Genomic DNA, 14,747 nt, shown 5'->3' on the forward strand with positions numbered 1-14,747 from the left:
CACACCATTTGTATTTTACAGCAAGACCAGTTGGAGAAGTACATAACTAAGTATTTGATATACAGTGTGTTATGGTCAATGTCGGGAGATGGTAGACTGAAGATCCGAAAGGAACTAGGAAACTTTATCAGAGGTGTTACAACCATACCTCTACCCCCTGCTACTAACAATGCTATTATTGATTTTGAGGTAAAAACAAAATATATGATATAGTTGATGTAGAAATGTGTGCTTTGGCTAGCTTTTCTTATCTGTTTTACAGCAATTATAACAGTTTATATTGTTGACAATATATACATATGTTTATATTTTGACTTGTAAATAAAACAATATCAAATTGAAACACAAAAATAATGGATAAAGTTTATTAATTGTCTGCAACAGTCTGTTTTCAGTCTTTGGAATTAAAATAGGCCTTTGATTTAGACTAGTAGGAATGTGAAGAATTTAAATATCATCCTTTTGTTTCCTATACTATAAACTTGATTGGCTGTCAGTTACAACTACAGGTAGTTGAATAAATTATTTGCTTATTATTAAATTGCCACTCTTGTTTTAAGGTGAATATATCTGGAGAATGGATACCCTGGCAGTCTAAGGTACCCCAGATAGAAGTAGAGACACATAAGGTAGCAGCTGCTGATGTTGTTATACCTACTATAGATACAGTCAGACATGAAGTCCTACTCTATACCTGGCTAGCAGAACATAAACCATTAGTATTGTGTGGACCTCCGGGATCAGGAAAAACTATGACATTGTTCAGTGCTCTCAGATCATTGCCAGACATGGAGGCAAGTTTTTATGATCAGATCATTTGGTGCTATAAATTCATCAAATACTTTCATAGTTGGCAATATCAGAATTTTAATTATTTTGAAAAAAGCTGGTCTGGCAGAATTAAAATCTAACTATTTAATAAAGTACCACACCATCTGGAATACTGTAAATTCAGAATTAATTGCCAAGTTTTAATATTTGCTTAAAATCAGACAGGAATTTAATCACAATAATTTAACCTCACATTTTGAAATTTTTTATATATAAAATTACACAGGAATTTTCTTAAAATGGCAATAATAAATGCACGCAATAATTTCTGAATTTACAGTATACTAACAGCGGTCTTACGTTATTTTTCACAATATTCACCAGCTGTATATTGACCTATGATATAATTGTGTAATCTTCTTGATTTCAGGTTGTAGGTTTGAATTTCTCCAGTGCTACATCACCAGAGTTGTTGTTGAAGACATTTGACCATTACTGTGAATACAGACGTACACCAAATGGAGTTATCCTAGCACCAATACAGCTCAATAAATGGCTGGTACTCTTCTGTGATGAAATCAATCTGCCTAACATGGATAAATATGGTAAGTAGCTGATAATTTTCCCAGCTCAGGCTGAAGATATGTGTTTGTAACATCAGACATGATCAAGTAAACATACAAAGCAATGGTATATCTCCAAAATGAGCAGAAAGTATAAACATACATACATGTATATGATTTAATGTTTACATTGATAGCTGTAAATCTGTGAAAACCAACAAGACTTATTTCTGTGGTTCATGTACATGTTGGAAAATGCTTTCAAAAGTTTAAATGCAAGTTTATCTTGTCCCAGTTTTTGTATTTATAGAAAATCATGTTCAGTTTCTGAATTGTCACTACTTTCTTTTATTAATTTTAACCTGTTTCAATGTAATTGAAGGACAGCTGAATTTGATTTTATTAAATATTTTCTTAGGTACACAGAGGGTTATTTCTTTCCTGAGACAGATGTTAGAATATGATGGGTTCTACAGACCTTCAGATCAAGCTTGGGTGAAGTTTGAAAGAATACAGTTTGTTGGTGCCTGTAATCCCCCCACTGATCCTGGCAGAAAACCACTCTCACACAGGTAATAATTTTAATTTTGGATGTAAAATGTCTTCTGATTGGCTGACAGTGTTTTGTCTATCAGCTCATGGACATAATTTTGTCATGTGACCGGGACATCATCAACCTTTTTCCTGATTCACCTTTTAGAATTAAATTATTAAGAATGTCTGTGATATTTTTTCTGTCTATTCGAAAAAACATCAAAAATGTGGTACACACTTTAAAATAGCTTGCTACACAGTTTATTCAGTGTGCATCACATTGTTGATGTTATTTCTTCACAGATAGAAAATATATTACATTCATTCCTTAAATGTTTCATATTCCAGTGGTATCAAAGTTATCCCATGTCATAATGGTAGAACATTTAAAATAATGGAATAATTAAAAAACCAAGAAAAGCTTAAATTGGTTCTAGTTAACAATACTATTTTCTTTATTGATAATAATGTATTTCGAAATGAAGACTGAAATTAATGTTTTCTTCTCCTAGATTCTTGAGACATGTACCAGTGGTGTATGTAGACTATCCAGGACAGCTGTCACTAACACAGATCTATGGAACATTTAACAGAGCTATGTTACGACTGGTTCCAAGTCTGAAACCATATGCTGATCCTCTAACTAATGCTATGGTGGAATTTTATCTCATGTCACAGGTAACAAACTGAAATTTAAAAAAAATATCAATCATGTTTTGTTATTATTTTATTACTGTTATTATTTAGTTCTTGTCCATTTCAATTCCTTTGAATTAATTTTATTGCTGTTATTATTTAGTTCTTGTCCATTTCAATCCCTTTGAATTAATTGTAATAATTAACTAATGATATACTTTAAAGTATTTTTAATTTGTAAAAAAAATTAGCAATAGAAAAGGAAAAATTAAAAGGTTTGATAGTTGTTCTGTTAAAGTGGTAAAAGTGATTGTACAAATGAATACTATTTTTGCAGGAGAGATTTACACAAGACATGCAGCCCCATTATGTGTACAGTCCTAGGGAAATGACACGTTGGGTCAGAGGTATCTGTGAAGCTCTCAAACCACTAGATAACTTATCTGTAGAGGGACTAGTCAGGATTTGGGCTCATGAGGCTCTTAGATTGTTCCAAGACAGGTAATAAGTTCTTCATCTATTTTATAACACATGTATGCCTCTATAGTTCCATAAGCTGTCAGTTAATAATATTTCAATTACAATTCAATCAGATTTTAACATGTGGGCAGATGCATTTCTATATATAATCTAAATTTACTAAAAAAAAAAAATTCTGATTTTATGATGTGTGAAAATTACCTTGATCCATAATTTTAAAATTAGGTCTGTTCCATAAATACATGCATTGGACAAAGGAAAGATAATTTGAAATGTCAACCTTGGGTGGGCATCAATTACAGTGAAAATGTAAGTGAAATTTTAATTTGTCTTTCAAATTGTCAATATTCCATTTTGAAAGTGACTTGCCTAGGTACCATGTTTGTTTAAATAAAACAGCCCTTATGTGATTTCAATATGCGCAGTTGATTATGAATTACACAGTTAAAAGAATTTTCACACTAATAATTGATCTACAAAAAGGTATACATGGTTTTTTTTTTTTATAACAGGTTGATAGGTGATGATGAGAGGAGATGGACAGATGATAATGTAGATAAAGTAGCACTAAAACATTTCCCAAGTATAAACAAAGAGGAGGCTCTCACTAGACCGATCCTGTTCAGTAACTGGCTCTGTAAGGACTATGTACCAGTAGACAGAGAAGACCTAAGAGAATATACAAAAGCTAGACTGAAGGTAAATTTACTGTAAATGGGTAATTTTTTTAAAACTTTATTTTTTAAAGAAAAATTGGATACTGATTTGAGGATGTATTGCGGACAGGTGGGCAGTTAACCCAATAATCTATACTTATTTTAACAAAAATTATCAAGCATATGAATAGGCATAAGTTGTGCAAATACAAGTTTGAATATTTCCTTTTGTTTAAAAAAGATATTTCTAAATAAACTGTTGTGTATGGATTTGCTGTATTCTAATGTATATGTCTATGAATTAGGTGTTCTATGAAGAGGAGCTTGATGTTCCACTTGTACTGTTTGATGAAGTATTAGACCATGTTCTGAGGATTGACAGAATATTCAGACAGCCCTCTGGTCACGTCCTGTTGATTGGTGTCAGTGGAGCAGGAAAGACAACTCTGTCCAGATTTGTTGCATGGATGAATGGTCTGTCTACCTACCAGATTAAGGTCCATAATAAGTATACTGCAGATGACTTTGATGAAGATCTCAGAGTTGTTCTGAGGAGATCTGGGTGTAAGGTAATTAACTTATATGTATAATAGATGCAATGGGAAACTTGAAGTGACATCTTTGTACCTTAATTTTTTTATTTTTATATTTCTGAAGGTATTAAACAATAAAAACTACTAAATTATATTTGATTTCTATGAAATCAAATAAAAAAAAGCTAATATTCTGTGCAGAATGCTTACTTTTGGAGTTCATGCCTGTTCTTAGTCGATATATTTTTCTTAATGTCAAAAAATAAGTTAACCTAAGGGAATATTTTCACATTTTATATTGAAATTTATAAATAAAGTTTGAGACACAAATTTATTGTATTTTTGAGTAATAAGTATCATTGGTTTCAGAAGACTATATTTTAATATTTTTCTTAATTTTCATATAAAGAGTGAAAAGATAGCATTTATAATGGATGAATCCAATGTGATGGACTCTAGTTTCTTAGAAAGAATGAACACTTTGTTAGCTAATGGAGAAGTTCCAGGATTGTTTGAAGGAGATGAAAATACAACATTAATGACTCAGTGCAAAGAAGGAGCTCAGAGAGAAGGACTAATGTTAGATTCTAGTGAAGAGTTATACAAATGGTTCACCCAGCAGGTACAATTACAATTATTTTGACCTATTAGAAAATTGAACATTAAATGCACTGGACAATGACATGAAAGAGAGAAACAAAAAATCAATGTTGTTAGTATGTTATGGAAATCTGGATTGACAATAACTGAATAATAATTTGGCACTAGCTTTATTCTTGTTTACATTTTATTAAGGATAAAGAAACTGTTTCCATTACTTTCTTACAAGATAATTTGGCATAATCAGGAATTTTAAAAGTGTTTTCTATCAATTTCTAACACTACACACAGGAAGAATGGTTACATACTATATCATTATGTAATTTTATCATCAAGGCTTCAGGTGAGTGGTCTAGTATGATAGTGCTTACAACAGGTAAGAATAACAAACAAATCTTTCTAACATTAAAATGTTCATGTTTTAGGTAATGAAGAATCTTCATGTTGTGTTTACAATGAATCCATCAAGTGAGGGATTAAAGGATAGAGCATCTACTTCACCAGCTTTGTTTAACAGGTATAATACTGCCTATCAAGTTAGTGCAATGGAACAGTACAGTAGAAATTATATGAGCAATTTTTCTTTAGAATGAAAGCCTTGGCTTTTCTGATCTAATTTGTTTGTATCAACATGTTGGGTGACTTGTTAACATTGTTGTGAACAATCTCCATTTGAATACACACACAAAAAAAAACTGTTCTGGAAGAGTAAAACAATAACACAACTTTTAAAAACTTGGTTCATGATGTAAAATCAGCTCAAGAATTTAGTTGCCAGTAAATTCTACCCTCAATTTCATTGGCAAATAACTGTCAATTGTTTCTATTCCTTATTATACATTTATATACTCATCAATTCAATATATGTAATAAATGATTTTATTTCAGATGTGTGTTGAATTGGTTTGGTGACTGGTCGAATGGAGCTCTATACCAAGTAGGAAAAGAATTCACAAACAAAGTGGATCTTGAAAAACCAAAGGTAGACTACTATTTTTAATAAGAATGGAAAAATGCATTTAAATGTATCTGAATAAATTAAGAAATGAAAAAAATAAATTCAAAGATTTGAAATTTGTGAAAATTCTCACAAGCTTTGATATACACTTATGTGTATGTCGTTTTTTTTTCCTTTTGAAAAATATTTTGTTGTTTTACTAGTGAATATCAAAGATTATCACTGAAGTCAATGCTAGGGTCATTTTGATCTTGCAACAATATGAATGCTATAAAATTAATCACTGAAGCCCTTTCAGGAAATGTCGAGATGAAAAACAGCAATGAAAGTGCTTTTGCCTATGATAGTATTAGTTATTTTATAGTATTACGGTAAGTGGGATTTTTGCCTCCTGCATATCTAACCTGAAGACATGTGAAATAAATTGTGATATATTCTCATTTTAGTACCGTGCTCCAGACGAACTGGCACCACTGTATGAAGGCATGCCAATGCCCCCTGCACATAGAGATGTAGTGATCAATGCCTTTGTGTTTGTACATCTATCTCTACACCAGGCTAACAATAGAGTATCTAAGAGAGGAGGACGTACAATGGCTATCACACCGAGACATTATCTCGACTTTATTCATCACTTTGTAAGTCTTTCATATGTACTTAATTTTTACTAAACTAGCAAAACGATGTTATGTTCTGGTCAACTTAAATTGAGTAATACAGTGTACATTTTAATTTTAAGTATCATACATATACAAAACAAGAAATTTTATCCAGTTTCAGACTTCATAACTTAAAGCATTTTTGACAAATTATAGACACTCATTTTTAAAATACTTCTGTACCAACTAGTTACTATTTAAAGACATTCAATAAGTAAACTCTCAGTCCTTGCAGACAACCCTGAATCTCTGCTTTGTTTCTTAGGTCAAACTGTACAATGAGAAGAGATCAGATTTGGAAGAACAACAACTTCACTTGAATATAGGTCTACAGAAGATCCGTGAGACTGTGGATCAAGTGGAGGATTTACAGAAATCATTGTCTATAAAACGTATAGAACTGGAGGAAAAGAACAATGCTGCTAATGCTAAACTCAAACAGATGGTAAGCTAAGCTTGAATAATAACTTAACTCAAACAGATGGTAAGCTAAGCTTGAATAATAACTTAACTCAAACAGATGGTAAGCTAAGCTTGAATAATAACTTAACTCAAACAGATGGTAAGCTAAGCTTGAATAATAACTAAACTCAAACAGATGGTAAGCTAAGCTTGAATAATAACTAAACTTAAACAGATGGTAAGCTAAGCTTGAATAATAACTAAACTCAAACAGATGGTAAGCTAAGCTTGAATAATAACTAAACTCAAAAAGATGGAAAGTTAAATTTACAGATACTAAGCTTTGCTGAACAAATGATAAAACAAAAAGGTAAAACATTAAAATATGTGCTATAGCATTGCATATTTTATATTTCACTATTTCGATAACACAGTATTTTTTGTCTTTATTCATTCATTATATTAGATGAAGATTTAAAAGCATATTAGCACAAGTTACTGTTATTTAACTACTAGGTATAACATGTAATTATACAAACACAATTATAAGAGTTTAAATTTAATTTTTCATTTCATAAAATTTGTACAGGTGAAAGATCAACAAGAAGCAGAACGTAAGAAAGTGACGTCACAGGAAATCCAAGTGGCCCTGATTGAGCAGACTAAAGTCATCAATGAAAAACAAACTGATGTAATGGAAGATCTGTCCAAAGTAGAACCTGCTGTTATTGAGGCTCAACAAGGTAAGGAGATCATTGAAATCTCTTCTCATCAGTATTGTGAACATGGTGGAATACTCAGCAAAATCTCTTATTAGTATTGTTTTAAAGTAAATTACAATTGATAAAGAGAAATTTAGAGATGTCAAAATAAAAAACATTGAAAGAAATCACAATTTTGAGTAAGGAAAGTAACTTTAAACAAATTGCAATACAAAAAAAAAATTCCTTCAGCAATGAAACAAATTATAATAAAAAAAATACAAAAACAAATGAACAATTATGAGCTGACAAGGGTAGAAGTGCGTCCTGTTATAATCTCATATATGGTATAGTCTCTTGTGAAACACTATGATGATTTGTAAGTTTTTTACAAAGCATTTATCATTTTCTCAAAATGTAGATTATATAACCAAACTGCCTCGTCACTGTTAAATATTCTACAACTGTCTAAGATAAATGATGTCCCTAACATTCTGGTATGCATGAACATGTTGTCATTTTAATTTATATTATTTCATACTCTGATAGTCAAGATCCAATTATATTAGATGTAGACACATATAGAGAGAAGACGCTATAGATATCCTGGTGTGATTGTGTTATTGGGTTGCTTTCTCACTTGTGTTTATCCCACATCTCTTTATTTCTGTTCAAATTTTTTTAGAGAAAGACATGTTAGATTCTCTGTTTTGAAAAAGTAAAGGGTGCACTTTTCATTTCCTAATAGTTGTTGCAAATGTGGGATTTGTTTAAAAGGCCTTCAGTTAGGTATTACACATTGTGACATATAATATATATGTTTGAATATTAATTAGCTCTTATAAAATACACAAAAGTACTAGAGAAATTCAAATAAAACTTTTTTTGAAATCCCAATTAATATAAAACAGTGTTACCAAAATTGTGATTATTCTGAGTGCTCTTATAGTTATGATTGTATGAAGTCATTTTGCAGACAACATTTTCAAATCACCTTTATTCTGTTAGGAATGCTTATTTTATTTCCTATTTGCTTGATACAACACTGATATGGCTTTTTTCTTGATTGATTATGAAATTATATTATTGAGTTTTTGTCGAGCCTGCAACTTTTGTTGCAGAAAGCTCGACATAGGGATAGTGATCAGGCGGTGGCGTTAGCTAACTTCTTAAAAGCTTTATATTTTAGAAGGTGGAAGACCTGGATGCTTCATACTTTGTATATAGATGCCTCTTGTTATGAAGTTTCTGTCAGTCACATGTCCAATGTCCTTGACCTCATTTTCATGGTTCAGTGACCACTTGAAAAAAAGTTCAAATTTTTTGTAATGTTGAATTCTCTCTTATTATAAGTAATAGGGTAACTATATTTGATATGTGCGTACCTTGCAAGGTCCTCATGTCTGTTAGACAGTTTCCACTTGACCTCGACCTCATTTCTTGGATCAGTGAACAAGGTTAAGTTTTGGTGGTCAAGTCCATATCTCAGATACTATAAGCAATAGGGCTAGTATATTCGGTGTATGGAAGGACTGTAAGGTGAACATGTCCAACAGGCAGGTGTCATCTGACCTTGACCTCATTTTCATGGTTCAGTGGTTATAGTTAAATTTTTGTGTTTTTGGTCTGTTTTTCTCATACTATATGCAATAGGTCTACTATATTTGTTGTATGGAATGATTGTAAGGTGTACATGTCTAACGGGCAAATGTCATGTGACCTTGACCTCATTTCCATGGTTCAATGGTCAAAGTTGAGTTTTTGAGTTTTGGTCTTTTTATCTAATACTATATGCCATAGGTCAACTATATTTGGTGTATGGAAATATTATAGGATCTTTATGTCAGTCACGCAGGTGTTATTTGACCGTGACCTCATTTTTACGGTTCATTGCACAGTGTTAAGTTTTTATACGACCGCAAAAATTTAAAATTTTCGTCGTATATTGCTATCACGTTGTCGTCGTCGTCGTCGTCGTCGTCCGAATACTTTTAGTTTTCGCACTCTAAGTAAAAGTGAACAGAAATCGATGAAATTTTGACACAAGGTTTATGACAACAAAAGGAAGGTTGGGATTGATTTTGGGAGTTTTGGTCCCAACATTTTAGGAATTAGGGGCCAAAAAGGGCCCAAATAAGCATTTTCTTGGTTTTCGCACTATAACTTTAGTTTAAGTGAATAGAAATCTATGAAATTTTGACACAAGGTTTATGACCACAAAAGGAAGGTTGGGATTGATTTTGGGAGTTTTGGTTTCAACAGTTTAGGAATTAGGGGCCAAAAAAGGACCCAAATAAGCATTATTCTTGGTTTTCGCACAATAATTTTAGTATAAGTAAATAGAAATCAGTGAAATTTAAACACAAGGTTTATGACCACAAAAGGAAGGTTGGGATTGATTTTGGGAGTTGAGGTCCCAACAGTTTAGGAATTAGGGGCCAAAAAGGGGCCCAAATAAGCATTATTCTTGGTTTTCGCACCATAACTCAAGTATAAGTAAATAGAAATCTATGAAATTTAAACACAAGGTTTATGACCATAAAAGGAAGGTTGGGTTTGATTTTGGGAGTTTTGGTCCCAACAGTTTAGGAATAAGGGGCCCAAAAGGGTCCAAAATTGAACTTTGTTTGATTTCATCAAAAATTGAATAATTGGGGTTCTTTGATATGCTAAATCTAACTGTGTATGTAGATTCTTAATTTTTGGTCCCGTTTTCAAATTGGTCTACATTAAGGTCCAAAGGGTCCAAAATTAAACTTAGTTTGATTTTAACAAAAATTGAATCCTTGGGGTTCTTTAATATGTTGAATCTAAAAATGTACTTAGATTTTTTATTATTGGCCCAGTTTTCAAGTTGGTCCGAATCGGGGTCCAAAATTAAACTTTGTTTGATTTCATCAAAAATTGAATAATTGGGGTTCTTTGATATGCCAAATCTAACTGTGTATGTAGATTCTTAATTTTTGGTCCCGTTTTCAAATTGGTCTACTTTAAAGTCCAAAGGGTCCAAAATTAAACTAAATTTGATTTTAACAAAAATTGAATTCTTGGGCTTTTTTGATATGCTGAATATAAACATGTACTTAGATTTTTGTTTATGGGCCCAGTTTTCAAGTTGGTTCAAATCAGGATCCAAAATTATTATATTAAGTATTGTGCAATAGCAAGAAATTTTCAATTGCACAGTATTCAGCAATAGCAAGAAATCTTCAATTGCACAGTATTGTGCAATAGCAAATATTTTCAATTGCACAGTATTGCGCAATAGCCAGAAATATCTAATTGCACAATATTGTGCAATAGCAAGAAATTTTCAATTGATTGGAGTTATCTTTCTTTGTCCAGAATAGTAGTTGAGTCAACTTAAATCATTGTTTTATACAATATACAATGTATATTCACTTTTACTACCAACTGATAAATTAAAACAATCTTTATCATTCAGTGATAACAAGCACCTTTTGTTACATTTTAATATTTTATGATGTATTTAAATGAGTAGTTATTGTTGCAAACTCCATTAGAAATTTGAATTGAGATCAGTTTTGGAAAAAGGGAAAGGGGGATGTGAAAAAAAAATGGGGGGGGGGGGGGGTTAAATTTTTCTCATTTCAGATTTCATAAATTAAAAGAAAATTTCTTCAAACATTTTTTTGAGAGGATTAATATTCAACAGCAAAGTGAATTGCTCAAAGGCAAAAAAAATATTTTAAGTTCAGTAGACCACATTCATTCTGTGTCAGAAACCTATGCTGTGTCAACTATTTAATCACAATCCAAATTTAGAGCTGTATCCAGCTTGAATGTTGTGTCCATACTTGCCCCAACCTTTCAGGGTTCAACCTCTGCGGTTGTATAAAGCTGCGCCCTGCGGAGCATCTGGTTGTGTTTTGGTCTAATTTTCTTAAACTATAAGTAATAGGTCAACTATATATGTTGTATAGAAGCATTGTTAGCTGTACATGTCTGCCTGGCATGGTTCATCTGACCTTGACCTCATTTCAAGGTTCATTGGTCTTTGTTTAGTTATCTTGGTTAATGTTAAGTTTATGTGACAGTTGTAAGAAAGCTTTATATTTAGAACTATCAACATAATATCAATGATTAGTAAAGAAGGCGAGACATTTCAGCGTGTGCACTCTTGTTAAATATTTGAAAGACAAATTATGTTAACACCGCAGAATCTTATTAAATGAATTTAACTATCCATAACAGTAACTACATATATGCTAATTTAAAATATGTAGATAGAAAAAAAACAAAGGAAAAAATAAGTACGATATAAGTACATATAAATTACAAAATAACATTTTGGTGTATATATTCACAAGATTTAGCATGAGTATCTTTGTATTTAATACTAGTTGAATATTAAATGCATTCTTTCCATAAACTGGTGTATGTTTTATTATTTATTTTTTTGGTGATTGTTATTTCACTTTAGCTTTGCATGCTATCTATCTTTTATGTTGCACATTATCTGTCCTCAGCTGTCAAAGGCATAAAGCGTCAGCACCTGGTAGAAGTCAGAGCACTACCGAACCCTCCTGCTCTTGTAAAGCTTGCTATAGAGTCAATCTGTCTCATGTTAGGAGAACAAGATCTCGACTGGAAGTCACTTAGAAGTATTTTAATGAAGGAAAATTTTATATCACTTATCATCAATTACAAGACAGAAGAAATATCGTAAGTTGTGTGTGTTCTACACACAGCGAGGTGTGTTATTGCATGTGAATGTTGTTGTTGGAAATTATACTGTTATTAACTTGTATACTGTTGGATTGAGTACCATTTCCATGAGAAGTTTGACAATAACATGACTGATATAAGGCTGCTTAGAAGATCAGTGGAATATATTTTTCTAAAATGTAATGTAGCTTTAAAAAACAATATGATATAATTGTACTATAATTTGCCAATAGTAGATTGAACTGTCTCCAAATTTTGAACTTGGGTTTTATGTTAATTGAGTACTTCAAGAACGAAATACGGTAGACCCAAAAGGAGGGTACTGCTCTTATTTTCTTGCAACATTACAAAACAAGTAATTGAGAAGGTATTATTTAGAGCCTAATACTAAAGTTTTAGTTTTAAGTTTACTTTAAATAGGTTGTTCATACACACAAGCTATCTTAAATTTATGATTTAAAAGAACCACATAGCCTATGAAATAAGCATTTCAATCATGCTTTCACAGAACATTTTGGTGAATTATTGAGGAAAATTCTTTGATCTGGTTTTATGTGACACTTATTATTTTTGAGGTGTCTTTATTTGACACATACTATTTTCAAGTTGAAAATTTGTCCAGTTTGTCTACAAACCCTCATGGAATAGGTACTCATATAATAACAATGTTAAACATTTTGGAATGAAGGATACACACAAATGACTAATATCTTAACAGTATAAATACCCACTAATTCAAGGTTCAAATGCAATACACAACTCAAAACTGTGTATGAATTTTATAATAATAATTACTTTCAAATTTTTAGCTGTGAAGGGTATCAAGAAGAAGGACTTAGTAGAAGTGAAATCCATGAACAATCCACCACTTTTAGTCAAATTGACATTAGAATCAATCTGTCTCCTCTTAGGAGAACACACAACTGATTGGAAGGCTCTCCGTGCCATCATTGTTAAAGACAACTTTATCACAAATATTGTTAACATGAACACTATGGATATTAGGTTAGTTGTCAAAAGATTGGATTCCTTTGTAGGATAGACATATTTACAGAAAGATTTAGTTCTAATGTTTTAAGTTCAAATTACTTTTTATGTATATTGAAACAGAAATAATCTTTTTGTGTCATGCTCTATGATCATTGTAACATAAGTAGGCATTAGAATGTCAATGTTTTTATACCAAGCATTGAAGAATGTAATGCCTACCAAAGTTATAACATAAAGCATGACATTTAAGAACTATTTCGATACCTATTAAAAAATTCAGAACTTTGGTACTTGAAAGTGGACCTAGAAGACACTACCATGGCAGCCATTTTGATTTGATGAAGCAAAAATGTTTTGGAAATCTTTTTCAAAAACATTATTATTTCCAATCACAAGTCACATTAAGTAAATACACAACCCCTCCCCCCCCCCCCCCCCCTTGAATAAAATTCAACATCCATTTATTCAATAAATGAGTTTCCCATACTTAAGAAATATATATTCTTATTTTTCACAACAAGCTGCATTTGTTTGTAATGTGGCCCATTTCTTCATTTCCTCCTACAGTTAGAAAATAATGAGATGTGGTATGATTGAGAAAATGAGAAAACTATCCTCCTGATCAAAATGATGTAGATGTTTGCAACTTTTAGTCACTGAATGGCTGTCAATAACAAACAAAACTCATAGTACGTAGCAAGATATAAAAGTCTCTGAAATAACTATTTGAAAACACGATTGAGTCACAACTCAGTCATTACAACTGACAGGACGTGCTGGGTCAGCTCCTCTTTACCCGCTATCTACGATGATGGTTTACTGATAGATGAAACAACGACTTACTACTTTCGATGACAGAAACCCACCTAAGCTGAACAATCTACATTGTTGTCTATGTAAACACCTGCATCAACATTCACTCCAAAACCCATAATGGATGGGGAAGTGTTATGCCAACTGACGTCCCGACTCATCAGTACTTCATCATTGTGGTTAGCAGGCTGCCCAGCTGACCAACCTTGCCCTGAAAGCATCTGTTGTAAAGGAAGTAGACTGCAAAATTTGAACAACAATTGTTAATAACCATATGAATTCAGCAACACCAAAATGGTCGCCTTGTTCCAACTTAACAACAACAAAAACACTTAAATGCTCCCAAATGTCTTCTTCGGCCACTGATATGACCGTGCGAGGGCTGCATAGCCAGTCAAGATCTTTATAACAACCCTCCATCATCATCATTGAAAACAACAAAGCTGACCATGACTTATAACACTTTGATGAATCAATATATTTGAAATTTAGACCTCCATTTTAAGGATGATTGTTTTTAAGTTTCATCTATTTTCTTAATATTTTGATAATGTTCAGAAATTTTCTGTGGCAGGGATTTACAAAAATTTTCCCATTGGATCCTCATACTTCTCAAAATACCCCTAAATCATATTTTGTTTCTTCAAATTTCATGATGAAATGACTTGAATTCAATGGATCTCAACTTGAAAAGTATGTACTGTGAACATGAAATATGGAATTACTTTAAATTCAGAAATTATTGCATGCATTTATTACTGT

General features: G+C 31.9%; 1 protein-coding gene across 6 annotated transcripts in view; it reads left to right on the forward strand.

Annotated features, from left to right (window-relative positions):
- LOC143067879 (cytoplasmic dynein 1 heavy chain 1-like) overlaps nucleotides 1-14,747 on the forward strand; it is an 88,243-nt gene that overhangs the window by 43,596 nt on the left and 29,900 nt on the right. For 4 of the 6 annotated variants that reach the window (XM_076241480.1, XM_076241481.1, XM_076241482.1 and 1 more), the window contains exons 47-61: nucleotides 22-189; nucleotides 561-794; nucleotides 1,202-1,376; nucleotides 1,753-1,906; nucleotides 2,381-2,546; nucleotides 2,842-3,005; nucleotides 3,497-3,683; nucleotides 3,946-4,209; nucleotides 4,583-4,795; nucleotides 5,199-5,290; nucleotides 5,662-5,755; nucleotides 6,178-6,369; nucleotides 6,656-6,835; nucleotides 7,382-7,535; nucleotides 11,984-12,179. In XM_076241480.1, coding sequence (XP_076097595.1) covers nucleotides 22-189; nucleotides 561-794; nucleotides 1,202-1,376; nucleotides 1,753-1,906; nucleotides 2,381-2,546; nucleotides 2,842-3,005; nucleotides 3,497-3,683; nucleotides 3,946-4,209; nucleotides 4,583-4,795; nucleotides 5,199-5,290; nucleotides 5,662-5,755; nucleotides 6,178-6,369; nucleotides 6,656-6,835; nucleotides 7,382-7,535; nucleotides 11,984-12,179 — 2,633 coding nt within the window. Of the gene's footprint in view, nucleotides 1-21; nucleotides 190-560; nucleotides 795-1,201; nucleotides 1,377-1,752; nucleotides 1,907-2,380; nucleotides 2,547-2,841; nucleotides 3,006-3,496; nucleotides 3,684-3,945; nucleotides 4,210-4,582; nucleotides 4,796-5,198; nucleotides 5,291-5,661; nucleotides 5,756-6,177; nucleotides 6,370-6,655; nucleotides 6,836-7,381; nucleotides 7,536-11,983; nucleotides 12,180-12,991; nucleotides 13,188-14,747 lie in introns of all 6 variants that reach the window. The other 2 variants (XM_076241479.1, XM_076241484.1) reach the window with 1 other exon arrangement.

The sequence above is a fragment of the Mytilus galloprovincialis genome, chromosome 3 (genome assembly GCF_965363235.1).
Source record: "Mytilus galloprovincialis chromosome 3, xbMytGall1.hap1.1, whole genome shotgun sequence".
Taxonomy (NCBI): Eukaryota; Metazoa; Mollusca; class Bivalvia; order Mytilida; family Mytilidae; genus Mytilus; species Mytilus galloprovincialis.